Raw genomic sequence first — 23,017 nt, forward strand, 5'->3', positions numbered from 1 at the left:
GCCTAAGAAAAATTTAATATTAGAACTAAAAAGATATATAAATTTTAAAACTGTATTATTTGTAGTGCAAGCTCATTACTACATGACCATATACAATTTGGATTATACTAATTTGGATTATCCAAATACATAATTTGGATATTATACTTTGGATGTGCAATATTCTAATGAACACATGGTGATATCATTCCTTTAATAAATTTTATAATGTAAATGCTACCTTTGTCCTTGACAGAGTTGTTATCAAGATCTGTTTCCTTTAAAGTGTTTTTTCAAAAAAAGTGTTAATGCTTCTTCTTAAATTTTGTGTCCAATATTCCTCACGTGATATCTTGAAATTTATTCAGTTGTCAGGAAATTCTACAGTCTTTGCATAAAGCTCTTTCAAGAATTAGCAAGTTTTCCGAATTTAGAATTTTGGTTTAATCAAAATCTTTTAAAATTTTTTTGTAAAAAAAAAAAATTGATGTTTTATATTAAGTTTTTTTCAGACTTTGCGAAAGACTGCTTTTAACAATTAAAATAATTCTGGGTATAAAAGGAAGGAATTATATAGTTATATACTAATGATACCAGATGAAATTTTAGAAATCTGAGGAAAAATGAAAAACGCAATTTAAATATTTGAGAGAAAAGTACTTCAACACCTAAAATTAACCTCACAATCAAAAGGGATCTTAAAGATAGGTGAATGAAAACTTTCTACATCCCTTCATAAAACTGTGCTGCTTTGTGTCTACAAATCTATGAAATGAGCCCATGGGCTGTGAAGGGATTTCTATGCTCTGATTTGACTCTAGGAAAACCAACAGAATAGTGGAGTTCTTGAACAGGCTAATACCCTAAGCACTCCAAGTCTCTATCTATAACTTCTATTCTATACTGTACCTATTCGAGAGTTATTTTAGTATGAAAACAGAACTGAAAAGTTCCTATTTTTTTATAACCATCAGATGTTATATCACAGTCTATTATTATAAACTTTCTGTACTTAGAGCCCAGGATAACCATTAAGCACTCTCGGCATGGATCTAGAAAGCAATAAACTTCCCCTTATAAGGCTTGAGTTTCCCATTTGATGCAGGCCCAATATGAGTAAGGGTCATACTGACATATGTTAGGATCACAGAAAACAGGCCCTTTCACCCTAAGGATGTGATTGCTTTATTATCCCTATATATGGGCTAAATAACAGAAGAAATTGCTTTTAAAAAAGTTTAAAAAGTTGTCACTCTGGGCCAGGCGCGGTGGCTCATGCCTGTAATCCCAGCACTTTGGGAGGCCAAGGTGGGTGGATCATGAGGTCATGAGTTCGAGACCAGCCTGGCCAAGATGGTGAAACCCCATCTCTACTAAAAATAAAAATAAAAATAAATTAGCTGGGCATGGTGGTGGGTGCCTGAAATCCCAGCTATTCGGGAGGCTGAGGCAGAGAATTGCTTGAGCCGGGAGGCGGAGGTTGCAGTGAGCCAAGATCGCGCCATTGCACTCCATCCAGGGCAACAGAAGGAGACTCCATTCCCCACCAAAAAAAAAAAAAAGAAAAAAAAAAAGAAAAAAAAGCCGTAAGAAAAGAAAACAGTATTAAAAATTTCTTCTATAAAAATAATGCATCCAGTATAAAGACAGAAAAAAACACTCATTCCTGTGTGTGTGTGTGCTTTTATCAGCTTCCTCAGGTTGAATCCTGTATTCCAATACTTTTAATATAATAAAAATCACAATACAGTAATTTAAACAAACAGTATGGTATGACTCCAGAATGCTCTAAAAAGAAATGTAGTCTATTAAGTATGACTCTCAGAATTCTCTAAAGAGAAAATGTAGTCTATTAAATATTCCAAATATTCTGCCTTTCATTTTGTTTAATACTTAAAATGCAAAACAAAAATTAATTCAGAATAAATAATCACAATAAAGTTTTCATCAGGCTCTTTTTGAAAGTGTTACTATACCATTTTTTTCTACAGAATGTATCTTTGGAAAGGCCGTTTTCTAAAATACAAGATGAGCTATTGAACAAGATACACGTGGCATGTGAAATGTGAGCAAGTACCTTTCCAATCACACACAGCTATTTCCAAGGCAGCACAATTTCAAGTCAACCATCTTCCTTTATAAGATGAAAAGTAAAAAAATGCTTTAGTGACAAATAGCCTAATACAGCTCAAATCTGTTCAACCAGGAGTTAAATGCAACATGGCAGTAAAAGACGGCCTCAAGCAATTTCACATTTATAAATGACCTACTTATGACAAGTTGCGTTAATTTCAATTAAAATAATAAACGGACAGTAGTATTATCAACTATTGTATATAAAAATTTATAAATCAGGAAAAAATATGAAGTTAAAGTTAGCAATTTTGCAACACTAATACTCTAAGATTTGGTCCCTGTATGACCAAGGATTATTTCTTTACTTATTCATTAACTAATATATACAAGAAACAGAAATCTGATAGTTTTAATGGCTCTATGCTTTTCTCCTCCAGACTGTAAACCTGTTGTATGTCCTCTTGGACCATCTGTTCTGTGTTGGTGCTTAACTGATGGGGGTTTTTGATCATGGCACTGTAATTTAAAACTACGGTTGTAGTGTGGTCTTTTAAAATTTTTGAGATAAATTATATAATAACATAACTATGTAATATTTGCATGTCACCATGATACATCTGAAATAACTAATTTACGTATCTAACTTTAAGTGTGAATAAACCAGAATGTTTGCTTGATGAAAAATAATTAACTGGGTAAACAGCACCACCATTAAGGGTTATCCAAGTATCCAAGTAGTAAGGTATTTCAGGAAAATTAGTGGCTTTCTTATTTTGCAGCACTGTTTGGAGGGTACATTACAGAAAATTAGTGGTTTTAAGGGAAAAAATGTATTGGCTAGAGGAGGTGGCTCATACCCATAATCCCAGCACTTTGGGAGGCTAAGGCCAGAGAATCACTTCAGGCCAGGAGTTTGAGACCAACCTGTACAACATAACATAGCAAGACTCCCTGTCTACAAAAAAACAATTTTTAATTAGCTGAGGATAGTGGTGTGTGCCTGTAGACCTAGCTACGCAGGAGGCTAAGGCAGGAGGATCACTTGAGGCCAGGAGTTAGAAGCTGCAGTGAACTATGATCTCACCACTGCATTCCTGGATGAGAGAGCAAGACTCTGTCTCAAAAAAAAAAAAAAAAAAATATATATATATATATATATATATATATATATATTCCTTCAACTCAATTTCTTCCCACTTTCATAAATTCAATTACTTTGCATGACAGCCAACAAGTCTAATATTAATATAAGCTTTTACCTATCTACAGAATATTTTCACATATATTAACTATCTTGATCTTCACACTGACTGAACAGGTCATTCTTGGAGAGGTACGTGACATATAATTACCATACAGAGATTACAGACACAGTCTTTCATGTTTTTGTTCGCATAATTTTGGACACATTAAGTTACCTTTTCAAAAGTTGGAAAATCTATGACATTTTCTCGTTAGTCCAAGATTAAGCTAGCAGTAAAGCATGATATTCAATGATTTAGCAAACAGAAGTAATGCTTTAATTTAAAAACTGCAAATGGACGCAAAAATAATTAAAATCCAGTACTATACATATACTTTACTTTGGTTTCATCTAAACTTAATAAAATGGCTGAACCCACCCTTTATTTATTAGAATGTCAACTTAGCCCTTCAAATATTAAGTTAGCAGTTTTTTAACTTTTGGTTTCAGAACCCCTTTTTACTCTTAAAAAATTACTGCAGATTCCCAAAGAGCTTTTGTTTATGTGCATTATATCTATCTATATTTACTATATTAAAATTTAAAATAAAGAATTTTTTAAAATATTAATTCACCTAAACATAACAGTGTTTGTTAACATAAGGAACATTTTTATAACTTTTTCAAAACATAACATTTTAGTGGGAAATAACATTCTTTCACTTCTTTGCAAATCTCAGTGTTTGGCTTAATAGAATACAGCTGTATTCTTAAACCTGCTTCTGCATTCAGTGTGCTGTGATACATTGTTTTTGCTTTGAGTATAAGAAATAATGACTTCACACAAGTATGTAATTAGAAAAAGGAAAATTATGATTGGCACATTCACACAATTATTGATAATCTTCTTTGATATTACCAATATCCAGTAAAGGTTATTTCTTAAAGGTTAAGTGCAATGTGGAATCTGAATATCAATGAACTTTTCTTTCTCTGTTTTACATTAAAATCCATTGGTCTATCTGGCACGTTCAACGGATCTTTTAACTATGTATGCATAACTTCTTAACATTATTCATTGGCCATTTAGAAATTATTGGTTCTCTGAATTATACAGATCTTCCAAATGTCAGCACATTTTATTACTTTAAAAAAAAAAAAAGCCAGGCACGGTGGCTCACGCCTGTAATCCCAACACTTTGGGAGGCCGAGGGGGGTGGATCACGAGGTCAGGAGATGGAGACCATCCAGGCTAACACGGTGAAACCCTGTCTCTACGAAAAATGCAAAAAATTAGCCGGGCATGGTGGCAGGCACCTGTAATCCCAGCTACTCGGGAGGCTGATGAAAGAGAATGGTGTGAACCGGGAGGCGGAGCTTGCAGTGAGCTGAGATCAAGCCATGGCACTCCAGTCTGGGCGACAGAGCAAGACTCTGTCTTAAAAAAACAAACAAACAAAAAACAAAACACATTCATTAATATCATCTCCAATCTCATCAGAAAAGTCTTTAAATATTGAGTAGCTGTCAAGTCCATGTTTTCTGTAAATCAAATTTCATCACTGACAACAATCAGTTGTTTTCCCTGAAGTGACAGGCTCACTTTATTCATTTCTGAGGAACTGTCTGCCCAGTACTCAAGTATTAACAACCAGTTTGTCTGTCATTCTTTCAAATAAAAATGGTGTTCCAAAAAACAGGGACTACTTCAACCTTGCAACTCAAAAATCATGAATACCTTTTCTTGAGATAATCATTGAGCAAGAACATTATATATGGTTCCCATTTTGCCCACAGAAGGTTAAATAGATTCAAGGGTCAAGACCCAACAAAATAACTTTCACTGCTTCATCAAGGACATGGTGAAACTGGGTTTATTTATATATATCTTACAAGTATATAATGAGAAAAATACAATGATTGCCCATACAGTTTGGTACAATTCCTTGATTCATACTAAAATGTCAGCAGTTTTACTAACCTTTGCTTTTGCACCATCAGTGCTTTAGCAACACACAAAAAAAGGCAAAGGACATCTTAGTAGTATTATGAAAATAATTCTGACCTGACAGACAAACCTTGAAGGAATCTCTGTGCTAGCAGGGGTCTGATCTCATTTGAGAACTACTGTATTAGGTAATTCAATTCCTGTTGTTGGTATAGAGACCTGGGGACTTAATAATATGCTAATCTAGAACATTCACTTATATGGTTGCCAACCTCATGACCAGTAACTGAAACAAAAGAAGGCTGTTTATAGATTCAATGGACAGCACTGATCTGTGATGGAACATTTTACCCATTGTCCCTAAGCCCTAAGATTGGGTCACAGAAGTTGGTTTTAATCAGTATTCTAGAGTAGTAATTGCTCCAGATCTACTTAGGCCTAGAGACTCAAAAAATTCCAAAGTGAGCTGATATACAGTCAGGTATTTCCCTTGATCAGTGACAGACTTACCTACTATGGCTTTCACTCCCATACTATCAATTCAGTATAGTAAGGCTTCTTAATCTGTACTCCCCACCTAAGGTAATTTAAATAGTTCACTTGATTAATTATGGGTGACAAGTATCACTTTCATTTTTGAGAAGAAAGCCCTTTAAAATGAGAAAAAAATCCCAAAGAACAATCTCTCCTAATTAATGAATTAAATTTAGTCATGGAAACTTACCTTAAGTAAGCAGTTTTTAAATTTGGTAAGAAAATCTTTTTTCCAATCACCAATTTCTCTGATTTTTTTTTTAAAGTCCCCATACAGGACAACTCTAAGTATATGAATAAGATTACCACAATATTCGTTTGTCTTTTTCAGTGTACCAGAAAAGTGCTCCAAATGGATCAACGCTAACTTCATTATAAACCCACCAATTAAAGGCAAAATAATAGATACCTATTACAAAAGCACTAAGACAAACAAAAATTAAATTAGAAATATAATAAAAAGTAAAATAGAAGACAAAAAATAGCCACACATACATTCAAGATGCGATGAACCAAGTTAGAGGAAAGATACACATACAGAAAGGTAAGGAATTATTAATAGACAAGTTAACAAAACTTGCAGTCATGTTCTACAAATGGTCCATGAGAAAGAAACTGTTTTGGGGACCTCCAATTTAGCAAAAGAGTCGTTTTTTCGAGACAGAGTCTCGCTCTGTCGGCCAGGCTGGAGTGCAGTGGCACGATCTCTGCTCACTGCAACCTCTGCCTCCCGGGTTCAAGCAACTCTCCTGCCTCAGCCTCCTGAGTAGCTGGGGTTACAAGCATGTGCCACCACACCCAGCTAATCTTTGTATTTTTAGTAGAGATGGGGTTTCACCATGTTGGCAAAGCTGGTCTCAAACTGATCTCAGGTAATCCGCCCACCTCGGCCTCCCAAAGTTCTGGGATTACAGGCATGAGCCACCACGCCCGGCCACTAAATAGGTTTTAAAAGGCAAAGGAACAAATGACCTAAGATTTTAAAATACTGTATTGTACTATTCCTCAACTTGGTTCCTCCCCTAAGGCAAGTCTCCTCACCATTTCCCAAATCATACATGCAGTATGCTTTCCCCCCAAAATGCTTCCTTGGCCTAAAATACCCTCTCCTCATGGATAGCTATCCAAGTCCAGTCACCTTTCAAGGTTTAAATCAAATCTAACTTCCTTCACAGATAGGTTTCCCTGACTAACCATACCTTCGGGGCCAAACCTAACTTCTAGACATCGGGGCTCCCTAATTTATTCCAGTTCACACGCCCGCACAACTCACTCTCTCAGCACACTCTCTCTCTCAAAAGAAACATGAAACCCATACAGATTAATGAAAAAAAAGAAGAAAAAAAAAAAGCAACCTAATAACCAGAGATTTGTTTTCAAATACCTGCTTGGGATCATTCACTATTAACTACAGGTTTGTCTTAGTCAGTACACACATTCAGTACTATGCTTCGGGGTCCCCAACCCCTGGGCCGAGGACTAGTCTAGGGCCGTGGCCTGTTTGGAACCAGTCTGCACGGCAGGAGGTGAATGGTGGGCAGGTGAGCTTTACCACCTGAGCTCCGCCTCCTGTCAGACTGGCGGCAGCATTAGATTCTCTTATGAGCACGAACCCTATTGTGAACTGCCATACGAGAGATCTAGGTTGCCCATTCCTTATGAGAATCTAATGCCCCCCGCCCTGGTCCATGGAAAAAATTGTCCTCCATGAAAATGATCCCTACTGCCAAAAAGGTTGGGGGCTGCTGCTATACTTAATACTTAAGTTAAAAAAAAAAAAAAAAGATACAGGCCAGGTGCGGCGGCTCACGCCTGTAATCCCAGCACTTTGCGAGGCTGAGGCAGGTGGATCACGAGGTCAGGAGATCGAGACCATCCTGGCTAACACGGTGAAACCCCGTCTCTACTAAAAATACAAAAAATTAGCCAGGCGTGGTGGCAGGCCTGTAGTCCCAGCAACTCAGAAGGCTGAGGCAGGAGAATCGCTTGAATCAAAGAGGCGGAGGTTACAGTGAGCCAAGATCAGGCCACTGCACTCCAGTAGCCTGGGCAACAGAGCGAGACTCTGTCTCAGGAAAAAAAAAAAAAAAAAAAAAATATATATATATATATATATATATATATATATAAATTCTGAATCATTACATGTACATTCTATTTGCAAAGGTGGAAATATAGTCTAATTCATTTGCAAACATATGAAATAAGGAGCTGGAAAAAATTAAGTTAACCTTCAAATATAAGAAAACTCACCCCATTTTCCCTAATTATTCAAGTTAACTGGGATATTACTACAGTTCACCTTTTAAACCATGGATTAGGGGTTTTGTCTTTCCATTGGTATTTCCCTGTAAATTCTCATCCTCCACTACTTTGTAGTAGTTCAGGTCTTAATCAAGGACTAGTGGCCGGGCGCGGTGGCTCACACCTGTAATCCCAGCACTTGGGAGGCTGAGGCAGGCTGATCACTGAGGTGAAGAGTTGGAGAGCAGCCTGGCCAACATGGAAAAACCCCGTCTCTACTAAAAATACCAAAGAATAATTAGCCAGGTGTGGTGGTGCACAACTGTAATCCCAGCTACTCGTAAGGCTTAGGCATGAGAATCGCTTGATCCCAGGAGGTAGAGGCTGCAGTGAGCTGTGATCACACCACTGCACACCAGCTTGGGTGACAGAGCGAGACCCTGTCTCAAAAAAAAAAAAAAAAAAAAATCAAAGACTAGTATCCAACATCTAAAACTAAACCAACTTCCTTGGTCCTTCACCACCCAGGGAAAGGAGGCATTAATAGTTATGTTATTGATGATAATGTGAAGTTCAACTTTTTTTCTAGCCTTCACTAGGAAAATCAGTCACATTAAGAATACAGGCCAGGCACAGTGGCCAATGCCTATAACCCCAGGACTCTGGGAGACCAAGGCAGGAGGATTGCTTGAGCCCAGGAATTCAAGACCAACCTAGGGAACAAAGTAGGACTCCATCTCCACAAAAAAAAAAATCTTCATTAGCCAGGCATGGTGACACACACCTATAGTCCCAGCTATTCAGGAAGCTGAGGTGTGAGGATCGTCTGAGACTGGGAGGTCAAGGATGCAGTGACCTGTGATCATCCCACTGCATTCCAGCCTGGGCAACACAGCAAGACCCCGTCTCAAAAAAAAAAAAAAAAAGAATACACTATCTAAAAATTTTTCATGAAGGACTACTGAGATACCTCACAAAGTTTGATTTTTAACGTAAGGACTATGTTAATATAAAAAGTTATGGGCTAGGCACGATGGCTCATGCCTGTAATCCCAGCACTTTGGGAGGCCAAGACAGGTGGATCACCTGATGTCAGGAGTTTGAGATCAGCCTGGCCAACATGGTGAAATCCCGTCTCTACTAAAAATACAAAAATTAGCCGGGCATGGTGGTGGGTGTCTATAATCCCAGCTACCAGGAAGGTTGACGCAGGAGAATTGCTTGAACCCGGGAGGCAGAGGTTGCAGTGAGCCGAGATCGCACCACTGTACTCCAGCCTGGGTGACAGAGGAAGACTCTGTCTCAAACAATAAATAAAATAAAATAAAATAAAATGTTATAAACAATTACCTTTTTTTTCTTCCCCACTAATTATACTGCCCAGCTTTCTAGTTTAATTTTTTTTTTTTTTTTTTTTTTTTTTTTTTGAGACAGAGTCTTGCTCTATCTTCCAGGCTGTAGTGCAGTGGCATGATCTCAGCTCACTACAGCCTCCACCTCCCAGGTTCAAGCAATTCTCCTGCCTCAGTCTCCCGAGTAGCTGGGATTACAGGCACTCACCACCATGCCCAGCTAATTTTTGTATTTTTAGTAGAGATGGGGTTTCAACATGTTGGCGTGGTTGGTCTCAAACTCTTCACCTCAAGTGATCCACCTGCGTCAGCCTCCCAAAGTGCTGGGATTACAGGTGTGAGCCACCGCACCTGGCCCCAGCTTTCTACTTTAATTCAAAATACTAACTTCTACCTGTAGTGTGAAATCAAGAGATCACAGTCTCATAAAAAAAAAAAAAAGGAAGAAAATTCCTACTCAATTTTACTTATCTTCATTTTATTCTATTTTATCCACCCATTAGTGTTGTCTAATCATAGTCCTAATCACTATTCAGAACTGCAACCTCCAAAATCTCAAATTCTGAAAATCTACTTTGACCTCGACCTTCTATCTTTTCACCCTCTCTCATGCCCTCACTTCTAACCTACTCTTCCTTCATTCTTATTACAACTCTCAGAGGCGTCTGAACCACAGCAATTCCATCTTGAATAGGGGCTAGGTAAAATAAAGCTAAGACCTGCTGGGCTTCATTCCCAGCCAGTGAGGCATTCTAAGTCACAGGATGAGATAGGAGGTTGGCACAAGATACAAGTCATAAAGACCCCGCTGGCAAAACAGGTTGCAGTAAAGAAACTGGCCAGAACCCACCAAAACCAAGATGCTGACAAGAGTGTCCTCTGGTCGTTCCTCACTGCTACACTCCCACCAGTGCCATGACAGTTTACAAATGCCACGGCAATGGCAGGAAGTTACCCTATATGGTCTAAAAAGGGGAGGCATGAATAATCCACCCCTTGTTTTGCATATCATCAAGAAATAACCACAAAAATGGGCAATCAGCAGCCCTCATGGCTGCTCTCCCTGTGGAACAGCCATACTTATATTCCTCTACTTTCTTAATAAACTTGCTTTCACTTTATAGACTCACCCTAAATTCTTTCTTGCCCGAGAGAACCCTCTCTTGGGGTCTGGACTGGGACCCCTTTCCAGCAACACAATCCTTAATCTCTAAGCTTCCTCCTAATCTTTGCTTTCTTCCTCACTTTAATGCTCACACATTATTATTCAACTATTCAGCTAAGAATCTGTAGTCTGTTTTTTCTCTCATCCCACGTCTGTTTATTCAGAATTCTGAATAAATTCTACAGGTATTTTTGTCAGTTTCCGAGCAGCTAAGCATTACTGGCTAGTCAACCATGCTCACTGGCTCAACTACAAATGTGTGGTTTCCAAATCTCAAATAAGCCATCAACCCTGCATGACAATACTTGTATTCATCTTTAACTGACACTCTTTGTGATTTCCTCTTAGCAGCTTTGTAAAATGTTTCCACTTTTCTCAAACCTAATTCCTCCACCGTTATTTACATCTTCATGCCTCTTTTTCATGCTATTTTCTTTGCTTAAAATGTCCTTCCTTCCACTCTCCCACTGCTTATGACTCCTGTTCAGTCTGATTTCTCCTACGGAGCTCTCATGTCCAGCTCAAACAGCTCCTCCAAGAAGCCTTTCCTCCATGTAAATCATCACTTCCCTTTCTGTGCGAACACTGTCTCAAGAACGTAATTCATCATGGCACGGATACCACATTGCAATTTGTTTACATGCACCTCCCCCTTATCGTGGGCAAAGCATCCTATTCCTAGCATCTAGCAGTTTGTTACACAGTAAGCACTTAGAAACTATTCCCATATTAATTGATCTTTGAAGGAACTAGCCCTTCATCCCTTTCACCGAGTATTACACTTAGATCCTGACAAGAAAGAGCTCTGCCCTGAGTCCCACTCTGGCCCTCCTCGGCCCACATGCCTCCACTGGGAAAGGAGCCCACGTAAACAGGGGTATGTGCCTATATACCTCTTTTTTTTTTTTTTTTTTTGAGACAGAGTCTCACTGTCACCCAAGCTGGAGTGCATTGGCGCAGTCTTGGCTCACTGCAACCTCCGCCTCCCAGCTTCAAGCAATTCTTCTGCCTCAGCCTCCCGAGTAGCTGGGATTACAGGGGCCCGCCAACATGCCCGGCTAATTTTTGTATTTTTAGTAGAGACGGGGTTTCACCATGTTGGCCTGGCTGATCTTGAACTCCTGATCTCAAGTGATCCACCGGCCTCGGCCACCCAAGATGCTGGGATTACAGGCGTGAGCCCCCATGCCTGGCCTACCTACCCACTTTTAAATGACACTCCAGGTACCCAGAACTTTGCAATTTCTTGCCCAAACACTTTTAACTCAATTTCAGGGCTCACACAGGCCTCTTTCCTAGGTCTGTCCTTAGAATAGACTGTGCCACACTTGTGTACACCCTTGGGCCAAGGAGTACTTGTTTGGGGATGGGAGTACAAGAGCTTAGACCTTGTGCATGCATGCAAGGTGTTCACAGCATGTACATGAGACCTCTTTGTGGTGCCAGAAAGAGCCAGGGATGGGGGGAGGAGGTTGGGCTTAACCACATTCTGCTGCAAAACTGTGAATTTATGAATTCTAAATTCCACAGATTTTAAATTTGAACCTTTCAAGTCATTATGAAGGTATATTTATCAAGAGAAAAGACTAGAATATAGTTAATGATTTGCTGGCCTGGTTTATAAGCTTTAAATATTTAGGCCTATTGTGGTAAATGAATGCTTATCCTGGATCTTACAAATGTTAGGGGGAGATCTCCTCTCACTCAGAGTGAAGTTAATCAGTTTTATCCACCAATTTTTATTAAACTAGGCCAGGTACAGTGGCTCACGCCTCTAATCTCTGCATTTTGGGAGGCTGAGGTGGTGGACTGCTTGAGCCCAGGAGATTGAGACCAGTGTGGACAACATGGCAAAACTCTGCCTCTACAAAAAAAAAAACCAAAGAAAAGAAAATTTGCCAGGCATGGTAGTAGTCCTAGCTACTCAGGAGGCTGAGATGAGAGGATCGCTTGAGCCCAGGATGCATAAGTTGCAGTGAACCAAGATTTCGCCACTACATTCCAGCCTGGGCAACAGACAGAGACCCTGTCTCAAAGAAAAAAAAAAAAAAGAAAGATTATTAAACTAGCAAAATAGATTTAAGAAGCCATAAAAATAGAATCAGGAATAAAGAGAACATTTAAAGTAATTTTCCCTTTTTTTTTTTTTTTTTTTTTGAGACAGAGTCTCGCTCTGTCGCCCAGGCTGGAGTGCAGTGGCGCGATCTCGGCTCACTGCAAGCTCCGCCTCCCGGGTTCACGCCATTCTCCTGCCTCAGCCTCCTGAGTAGCTGGGACTACAGGCGCCCGCCACCGCGCCCGGCTAATTTTTTGTATTTTTAGTAGAAACGGGGTTTCACCGTGGTCTCGATCTCCTGACCTTGTGATCCGCCCGCCTCGGCCTCCCAAAGTGCTGGGATTACAGGCGTGAGCCACCGCGCCCAGCAAGTAATTTTCCAATTTCAATAACTAGCTAAATATTAAATGACTGATTGAGGATTTAAACTTTCAGGTCCATGTTTTTGTTTTTGCCCTCCTACCACTCTGACTCTCCAAAAGCAGCCAGTTTACTAATTAATAAATTAAGTATTATACAGATGTCCCAATACCAAGTATAATCTCAAATACTATTTCTAAATATTGAAAACTTCATACCTAGAATGGTATCAAACTGTTTCGTGGATCCTAAAAGTCAACTGGCGTCCTATTGAAAGAGTTGGTCTTCCTTTCCATTTATCCTGTGAGAACTAGTTTCCCGTAATATATATTAAGAGAAAATTTTCAGTTAAAAAATTTAAAAATACTCTCATGTATAACATCTAGTTCACCTGTTCTTCTCTAGGTTCTCATCATTTCTGTAGTTTAACTAAATATGAATCATACTGAGAACAAGGCAATCATGAAGGACTTTTCTTGAAGACAGTCCAATACAAAGCTGTGGACAAAAAAATCTCAACATGGCCCAGGTGCGGTGGCTCACGCCTGTAATCCCAGCATGAGATTTTGGCAGGCTGAGGCGGGCAGATCACTTGAGGTCAGGAGTTCGAGACCAGCCTGGCCAACATGGTGAAATCCTGTCTCTATTAAAAATACAAAACTTAGCCAGGTATGGTGGTGGGCACCTGTAATCCCAACTACTCAGGAGGCTGAGGCAGGAGAATCAGTTGAACCTGGGAGGAGGAGGTTGCAGAGAGCTGAGATCACGCCACTGTACTCCAACCAAGGTGACAGAGTAAGACTCTGTCTCAAAAAACAAACAAACAAACAAACAACAACAAAAAACACAACATATTGGACAGGAAAGTTATTGGAAACCAAACTGAAAGCACTCTATACTCTAATACTATAAAAAACTATGGACCATGAAATCTTGTTCCAATCACCTTGCCTCAAAGGAGATACAACATAGGTGGGAAAAATATACAATAAAGGTAATTAAAACAAATACGGGGACAGAGAGAGAACCAATGAAAAGGAGAAATAGAAGAAAAACTAAAAAAATAAACTAAATTCTACAGTACTAAAACTAGAAGGTATTCTCAAAATTTTGAAAATTAATACAATTATAGCTATCTTCACTTAGTTCTTCAACATTTACTTACAACTTACGACATGCTAACTTCTATGCTAGGTGCTGGTGATACATGCTAAGTACTAGGTTAGGTGCTGGCAATATATGAGACAAAACATCTAGCCCCTAAACAGTAATAAAGCAGAGCAATAGCTACTCAGGTGAAGGTACTTCAGAATCATAAGCAAGAAAACAACTCTGCCTGGGGACTTCACAAGGTATTAAAGGAAGAGCAGGAATTGGTTAGTCAAAGAAAAGGGTAAGGATAGTCTAGAACAGGAGAGCCTAATCCCTGGGCCATGGATTGGGTCCATGGCTTGTTTGGAAAGCCACACAGCAGGAGATGAGTGGTGGGCGGGCAAGCATTACTGCCTGAGCTCCGCCTCCTGTCAGATCAGCGAAGACATTAGATTCTCACAGGAACACAATCCCTATTGTGAATTGCGCATGCAAGGGATCTAGGCTGCATGCTCCTCATGAGAATATAAAGGCTGATGATCTGAGGTGAAACAGTTTCATCCTGAAACCATCTCCCCTCAGCCTGGGTCCATGTAAAAATTGTCTTCCATGAAACCAGTCCCTGGTGCCAAAAAGGTTGGGGACTGCTGCTCTAGAGGAAAATAATTCTAATGATAATAATATAAATAAAACAAGAGCTAACATTTATTGGACACTTTCTATATGTTAAGAATTGTACATACATTATTCTATTTGATTCTCATAATAATCCTGTGACTTTTATCCCACTTACAAATTAAGTAACTTACTAAAGATCATACAGCTATATAGAGGTGACACTAACAGATCATACAAAACTAAGCTATAGGCCAGGCACAGTGGCTCATGCCTGTAATGCCAGCCACTTTGGGAAGCTGAGGTAGGAGGATCACTTGAGCCCAGGAATTCAAGACCAGCCTGGGCAAAAAAGTGATACCTGTTCTCTACAAAAAAATTTTTAAAAATTAGCCAAGTGCAGTAGCACATGCCTGCAGTCCCAGCTGCTTGGGAAGCTGAGGTGGGAGGATTGCTTGATCCCAGGAGTTTGAGGTTGCAGTGGGCTGCGATTGTGCCACTGCAGTCAAGCCTGGGTGACAGAGTGAGACCCTGCCTCAAAAACAAACGAACAAAAAACTAAGCTGTGAACCATCATGATTTACTTGAGGAACTATAAGTAGCTAGATATAGTATAGCACAAGATAATAATAATGACAGCAACCAGGACTGGGGATATAGTGGGTCAACAAAACAGAAAATAGACATATCTGTCCCTGTCTTAGTAGAGATAATCCTTCCCCACCAGGAAGGAAACATTATCTCCCATCTTATAAATGTAGAACTGTAATTTGGAGATGTTACGTTCACATACCAGTAATTAGCACAGCTAGAACTGAACTCAAGTCTATCTAACATAAGGCCCAAATTCATTCTACTTTACTACACATGGCTCTATTATTCAATCATTCAACAGAAATATAGCAAGAACCTACTGTTTGTCAAGCACTGCCCTAGGAATACAGAGACAAAAGATAGAGTCCCTGGCTTCAGGAAACCCACAGGCTAGTCAATAGAGTCAAGCAAAGAGTCAGGCTGGTTCGCACCTGTAATCCCAGCACTTTGGGAGGCTGAGGTGGGTGGATCGCTTGAGACGAGCCTGGGCAACATAGTGAAACTCCATCGCTACAAAAAATACAAAAACTAGGCCGGGCGCGGTGGCTCAAGCCTGTAATCTCAGCACTTTGGGAGGCCGAGACGGGCGGATCACGAGGTCAAGAGATCGAGACCATCCTGGCTAACCCGGTGAAACCCTGTCTCTACTAAAAAAATACAAAAAATTAGCCAGGCGAGGTGGCGGCGCCTGTAGTCCCAGCTACTCGGGAGGCTGAGGCAGGAGAATGGCGTGAACCCGGGAGGCGGAGCTTGCAGTGAGCTGAGATCCGGCCACTGCACTCCAGGCTGGGCGACAGAGCCAGACTCCGTCTCAAAAAAAAAAAAAAACAAAAAACAAAAAATACAAAAACTAGTCAGGCGTGGTAGTGCGTGTCTGTGGTCCCAGGTACTTGGGAGGGAGAACAGCTTGAGCACGGGAGGTGAAGGCTGCAGTGAGCAGTGATCATGCCCCTGCACTCCAGCCTGGGCAACAGAGCAAGACCCTGTCTCCAAAAAAAAAACCAAAAAAACAAAACAAAAAAAACAGGAGATGACTTCTGAAGTCCCTTCAAACCCAAGATTCTAAAGGAAAAGAAAGGCTATAACAAGTATATCACAATTACCAAGTGTTCCAAGTACAGTTCTCTATAACTATCTAACGGGTTTGGATCATAAATAATAATTCCAAATACTGTTCTGATACTATTAACAATTTTCTCAGTACTTAAAACCCTAAGACATCCATATTTTCAACCATTCGAGTAATATGAATTGCACATTTTTAAAATTTTAGGAGTATGAAATTAACTACAATGTCACAAATTCCTTAAAAACTCACAGCAAGTAATATTCAAAACTGGCTCCAGAACTAAATGACATCTTAAACAGGAAAATGATTATTTCTACTTCACTGTCACCACGCCCTACAACTGATAAGTAACAATAAAGAAAAAAGATTTCAATCCACTGAAGTAGGAAAATGCCCTATAGTGTACAGAAGAGCTGGCCCATCATTCCAGATCTCTAAATAGCTTCCCTCTTCCTTCGCATTAGGTAAAGAGGATTGATGTCATGTTACAAGTTCTTACGAGATTATTTGATTCAAAAAGCTACTCAATGAAATTCAGGATTCATCTCTGAATACAGTAAATCCCAAGTCAGTGAACAGACTTCAAAATTGTGAGGCAGAGACAGTAAACAGTGTCGTGAAGAAGTCAGCTCTTCACTTTCAGAGTCTGGGTGCAAAACGGCAACACCAGAGTCATTAAATTAATCAATTTTCTTAGTCTTAATAAACATTTAAGATGAAAAACTTATATAACAAGGTTCCTAGCCAGGTGCGGTGGCTCACGCCTATAATCCCAACACTTTGGGAGGCCGAGGTGGGCGGATCATGAGGTCAGGAGATCGAGACCATCCTGGCTAACATGGTGAAACCCCGTCTCTACTAAAAAAATACAAAAAATTAGCCAGGCGTAGTGGTGGGTGCCCATAGCCCCAGCTACCCAGGAGCCTGAGGCAGGAGAATGGCATGAACCCAGGAGGTGGAGCTTGCAGTCAGCCGAGATCAAGCCACTGTACTCCAGTTTGGGCGCAGAGCGAGATGCTTTCAAAAAAAAAAGTTTCTATAACAAAAGTCCATGTCACATCTAAAAGCAATAATATAAGACTAGCAGAGCAAAAATGTAATTAAAAGTATATAAACAGCCAGGCATTGTGGTGCACGTGCCTGTGGTCCCAGCTACTCAGGTGTCTAGGGTGGGAGGATGGCCTGAGCCCAGGAGTTTGAGGCCACAGTGCACTATGATCACATATTCCAGCCTGGCAACATAGCAAGACCCCATCTTGAAAAAAAAAAGTATATAAACATATTTTTACTGGTGGCCAGAGACCAAATTTGCCCTCCTCCCTGAAACAACTGGGGGGGAAAAAAAAGACAAAATACATAACATTTTTCAAGACATTGGACATCAGGCAACAAAAGACAGTGATCCCCAATAGATGGGAAACAAGCATGAATCCAACAACTGCTCCAGCATTACAGCCTTGAAAGAGTTTCCAGGCCACAGAACAGGAAGAGGGGAATCCAGGCAGAGCACAATGGTCTGAGCTGAAGAGACAGAACTGAGTCTGGAGACAGCAAGGTAGCTAAAGGTGACAGCAAGGTAGCTAAAGTACACAGGGCAGAGTACTTAAGAGAGCTGCACAGTGAGAAAGATCTGCAAAGGGTATCCCTCAAGTCTGAGTACTTATCAGAATGTAAGTGTGAGGAAACTACCCAAAGATAGTGAAAGAAACACCAAAAAGATTGAGAGCGAACACCACCAAGTAGGTCCTGTTCCCACCAGCTAGAGTATTCGGAGGGGTTTTGCCTCAACAGTGTGACAGAGTGGTACTGCCTAACAAATCTTAAAAAGCATGTCCCCAAAAGATCAAACTGTTTTCAGGTAACTTAATGCATCCCAGAACAAAGCTCAAGATTTTTGTATTTAATGGAATACAAAAATATCCAGCACCAAACAAGTTAAAATTTCAAATGTCTGGCATCAAATAAAAAAAAAATCACCAGGTATGCAAAAGCAAGAAAACAGAATCCATAATGGGGAGAAATATCAATCAACCAAAACCAACCCCAAAATGACACAGACAGAATTAGTAGACATAGACATTAAGCCAATTATAACTATATTCCATATGTTCAAGAAGCTAGAGAAAAGACAGAGCAGGAAAAACATAGACATGGAAGATATAAGACAATTTCTAGAGATGAAGCTATAATATCTGGAATGAAAAATATGGTGGGTGGGATCAAGAGCAGAATAAACATTGTAGAAGAAAAGATTAATAAGTTTGGAGACATCACAACAGACTATTCAAAATGAAACAAAGAAGACTGAAAGAAAATTGAATTAAACATCAGTAAGTTTTAAGACAACATCAAAGCGACTAGTATATATGTAATTGGACTTTCAAAAGGGTGAAGAGATAAAAAAAAAAAAATATATATATATATAGTAGCAATAATGACTGAAACTTTTCTAAATTTGATAAAAACTACAAACCCACAGATCCAAGACACTCATCGAATTCCAAGCACAAGAAACATGGAAAATATATAAATAGTTTCACTTACAAAGGGTTCTTGCCCACAATTTAATTCTGTAATTAAATGTACTGTAGAAATTAGACTAGGCCTAACTTTTACATTTACTAGGTACAGAGTTACAACTACAACTGACACTTTATAATAAAGTACATTAAAGCATACATTAATCTAAGTGCTTAACAGAAATCCTAATGACTTCAAAATTAACAAAATACAGCTTTTAAAACAATGTATATTTTGTTGCCCTATCAGTTAAATAATTAAAATAAATTTGTGTTGATCTTCTTTTAGCAAATTATTCAAACAAAGCAAAAGTATACTTTTTTTCTTTTCTTTTCTTTTAATTTATATAGGTCATTTACAACAGAATTAGGACACCAAAAAAAAAAAAAAAAAAATCTAAAGAAACTGAGAGGTGGAACTGAAAATACAGAAGCAGAGTTGTGGTTTGGAAAGGAGCTACCCCTCATGAAAAACAGCAACCTGGCAACCACTATTTTGGAATACCATCATTTTCAAAATATACATATATTTTTTAGCATAAAACTGCATTCAAAGTGGAAACAAACTAATGTATTTGTTTTTAGCACCTCAGTTAAGTATTTAGGATGCAAAAAAAAAAAAAAAACCAAATTTTTTTGGAAAAAGAATCGTTCAAATAAAATTAAAGTGGAAAACTAATCTATTTCCCTATTTTTGTGAACACACATTTTTTTTTAGCACACAAATTCAAAATTTTCTGTCTAAAAATAAGCACATAAAGAGACATAGGGGAACGAGTTCTGAATATCTAGTGTAATGGCTACCCTTTCTGTCATGTAGTTTCCCCAAAACAGAAGTCAGTTTATTATCCTACCATTTTGCTTAGGAAATAGTTAGATATTTTGAGGATAAAAAATAATTCCATTACACAGCTGTCAAAAATATATTTACTAACCCTGGAAATAATGTCTACGCTCTTTTTTCCTTTCTTAAGGAAAACATATATACATATTCAGACAACATACATATTTCTTTGGGTGCCTATGAAAATAAAACACTGGTTGAAAATGTATAATAGTATAATACTTCCCTGTAGGATCAACACGTACATGAAAAACAGCCCACAAATATCTTTGAGCACATAGAGAAGTTAACGAGAGCAATTTTTTATAGATTTGACTTCTACCGTCTTAAACATAAAAATCTAAATCAATAAAATACAAACTTGATAAGGTTATCAGAGCAGTAAGGTAGACTTATTCTCTAGTAACAACTATTCATTAATAACACACCGATTTCCCATACATATAAAAGTTCCAAACTACCTCTTCTAATCAGATTTTATTAAAGAGAAATAAGCCTAAGTACGCATTACTTTGAGCACAACTGAAAAATTCAGTTTGATAAACTACATTAGCGTACTTAGAATGCACGTATGCTACAATATCTGCAATTGGATAAAAACTGAGTTTTAATTTTACTAATCCAGCTACCAATATACTTTCACTATTCAATTCCCATCTCAAAAGTATACTTTCCTACTTAGTACAAACCCAATATTATAAACACAAAAGACAAAGATTTGCCCACTAAGTCGTTATCTAATTGTTATTAAGACTTGATACTTGCATTTCAAAACCTGTAAGAATACCTTAAAATGATCCCTAAAATATTAAGCAACCTAATAATTCACACAATAAATCATCTCATCAAGCTTTAGTTATTACAGGCATTTAAATTACTTACTACAGCAAGAGTCCTCACCAATCAGAACCGTTTGAAATTTTCCCTTCTGAAATCTGCTATTACTTAACGAGTTTCAAATTTTGAGCCACTTATTTCTAGATATAAAGGTTAATAAGAAACATTTCTGCATCAAATACACATAACTTCACAGTAAAGTCTTTTTTCCTATCTTAAGAAACCAGATTCTCATTCTCTCTTTTATTTTACCAAATTATCAAAGAAGACACAATGTGGCTTGGATTTCAGTACTGAAGACAAGTGACGATACATGGTTGACAGAATGAAAAATTAAAGTTTCACAATTTTAACAGGTAGAATTACTAGGTTGTGATAATGGGCTGAGCGCATAACATTATCATTCCTTTCAAGATCTAATTCTTAAACCACCTGAATTTTTCTGGCCAATGAAGCAAATTAGGGGCTTAAAACATCGTGTCTCAAAGTTCACCGTATGCTATTTCTCAAAGAAAACAAGTTACCTAGGAAAGAAGGAAGAACTTACATTTGGAGCATGACCTGGTTCAGGAACACCCCATCCACCAAAGCCACATATTCATCAAGGTTGGTCCCATTTCCTGCAGTCAGAGGTCCAAACGTTTTAACCTAGAACAGAAGGATCACCACGACATGAACGCCCACCTCCATCTCTGCAGCCACAAATAACGCAGCAAAATATACAATAAAGGACACCCCACTTACCCAAGTGACCAAGGGGCTGGTCATGAACTGCTCCAGAAGGGGAGTAAAAATTTCGTTCTCCATTTTACAGAGTATGTATTTGAAAAAAGGAACTACCACAAAAATACGCCTAGGGAATTGGTCACTAAACGTGGAAGTAAGTATAAATCAATGAAAGTCCATTTCGGCAAGGGAGGAAAATCCCATCGTGGAGGAGGGGGGCACTCTCCCTCCTCAAAAAACACCCCAGAGGGAAACAAGCCGAAATCCCAAGAAGTGGCTTCGACGACGGACACCACGAGCAGCAGCCTGCGCTGGAAATGTCTGTACCGGGCGAGGAGGGGCAGAGAAAAGGCATCTGGAGGAGGAGGAAGGGAAAGGGGGCTGGAGCCCAAGACAAAAAGCCCGTCAAGGTTGTCCAGCTCCTGGAGGTGCCAGACCAGCGAAACTGCTCCCAATGAATTAATCCCAACGTGGGCTAAATGAAATACGTTAGACAGAGACCACGTTAAGGATTCCGAGGGGCCGCCAGACTCGACCTCGGCGTTCCGACCTCTACACGTTCCACCCACCGATGGGCATGGAGCCGCTTTCGACCCGCGGAGCCTCCACTGCCCGCAGCCCCTCAGCACCAACAGGCAGGGCTCACCCCTTCCCCCCGAACAGACACCATCCCTCCGCCGCCCTCAAGCCTTGCCTCCAGCCCCCTTCCCCTCCCGGGGGTGGGGGCTTGAATGCGTGTCCCTAACCCCCCAGCTTCCTAAGCCCTGCCAGCCTTTTCAGCGCTTCTCTGGGAATCCCTGGCACAAAATCACCGCCGCGCTCCAGCCTCCTCCGCCCTCTATGGAGAAGCCGGAGTAACGGCCTCAGAACCGCAGTGCCGCATCACACCCCACCCCTCGCCGCCCGCCAGAGCCGCCCGCCAATGCCGGGGACCGCCGTCAAAGGGAGCGCGCAGCTTCCTCCGCGCCGATATCCTTCCGCCGACTCCCCGCCCCTCCCGCGCAGCTGCCTCTGGATTGTGGGAGAAGAAAACCGCTGCATGAGCGCGCTCCCGAGCGAGCGCGCCCCCGGGCTAGCCCCGCCGCCGCCCAGATCCTGGCGGCGGGCGCGGGCGTGGACGCGCGTTCGCTGCAGCTGCTGGGGAGACACCCCGCTCCTCGCTTGCGCCCAGGCTTGGGGGGCGGGGACAGGGAAGGCAGAGCAAGGGGTCTATCTGCTCCCTCGCTCGCTCATGCGTAATTATGGTTTATTTCCTCCCCGAGTGCCTTCTTTGATATGTGAAGGAAAGGGAAAGAAATCCTCTTTTAAACGTGAGGGTTGCAGACAACCTTTTTCGGACAGTTTGATGTGTTCTGTAAAGCATGCCTTCCCCCCAGCAAAATGGAATAGGAAAACTCACTGCAGCAAATGGCAGAGGGACTTGAGCCGCAACTTGGTGGGTTTTTTTCTGCTTCTTTTTTTTTCTTCCAAATCCAGTCCACTAACGCATGAATGTTCTTCAGAGTTGGAAGTGACATACAGTAAGATTTTTTAAAAACCAGAGCTGTCTGTCAGCACGTTGGTATTCCCTGACTGGAGCAAACGTGACTCAGACATTGTTTTTTGGTTTTGTTTTGTTTTTTGCTATTTGGCCATTGAGGGGTCGGGGTGGGGGGGAATCCCAAGCAAAATCAAGAACTACAAAGAAGAAACATTTGGAAGTCATCCAAGTTGGGTGACAAACAGATTACATATTTGTCATAAATCTCCATGCCATGCACGACTGGAACCTCGACATAATTTTAAGTTCCCTGGCAAAATCAAATGTTACTCCTCATTTAAAAG

General features: G+C 40.0%; 1 protein-coding gene across 10 annotated transcripts in view; it reads right to left on the reverse strand.

Moving 5' to 3' along the window:
- Positions 1-22,070, reverse strand: part of LOC105465055 (coiled-coil domain containing 88A) — a 129,635-nt gene extending 107,565 nt beyond the window's left edge. For 7 of the 10 annotated variants that reach the window (XM_071076709.1, XM_071076706.1, XM_071076708.1 and 4 more), the window contains exons 1-2: positions 21,212-22,068; positions 21,015-21,115 (exon numbers count right to left, since the gene is read on the reverse strand). In XM_071076709.1, the coding sequence (XP_070932810.1) occupies positions 21,015-21,115; positions 21,212-21,274 (164 nt within the window). In that variant the 5' untranslated portion in view covers positions 21,275-22,068. Of the gene's footprint in view, positions 1-21,014; positions 21,116-21,211 lie in introns of all 10 variants that reach the window. The other 3 variants (XM_071076712.1, XM_071076707.1, XM_071076703.1) reach the window with 2 other exon arrangements.
- Positions 22,071-23,017: the final 947 nt, after the last annotated feature.

The sequence above is a fragment of the Macaca nemestrina genome, chromosome 13, assembly GCF_043159975.1.
Source record: "Macaca nemestrina isolate mMacNem1 chromosome 13, mMacNem.hap1, whole genome shotgun sequence".
NCBI classification, from domain to species: domain Eukaryota; kingdom Metazoa; phylum Chordata; class Mammalia; order Primates; family Cercopithecidae; genus Macaca; species Macaca nemestrina.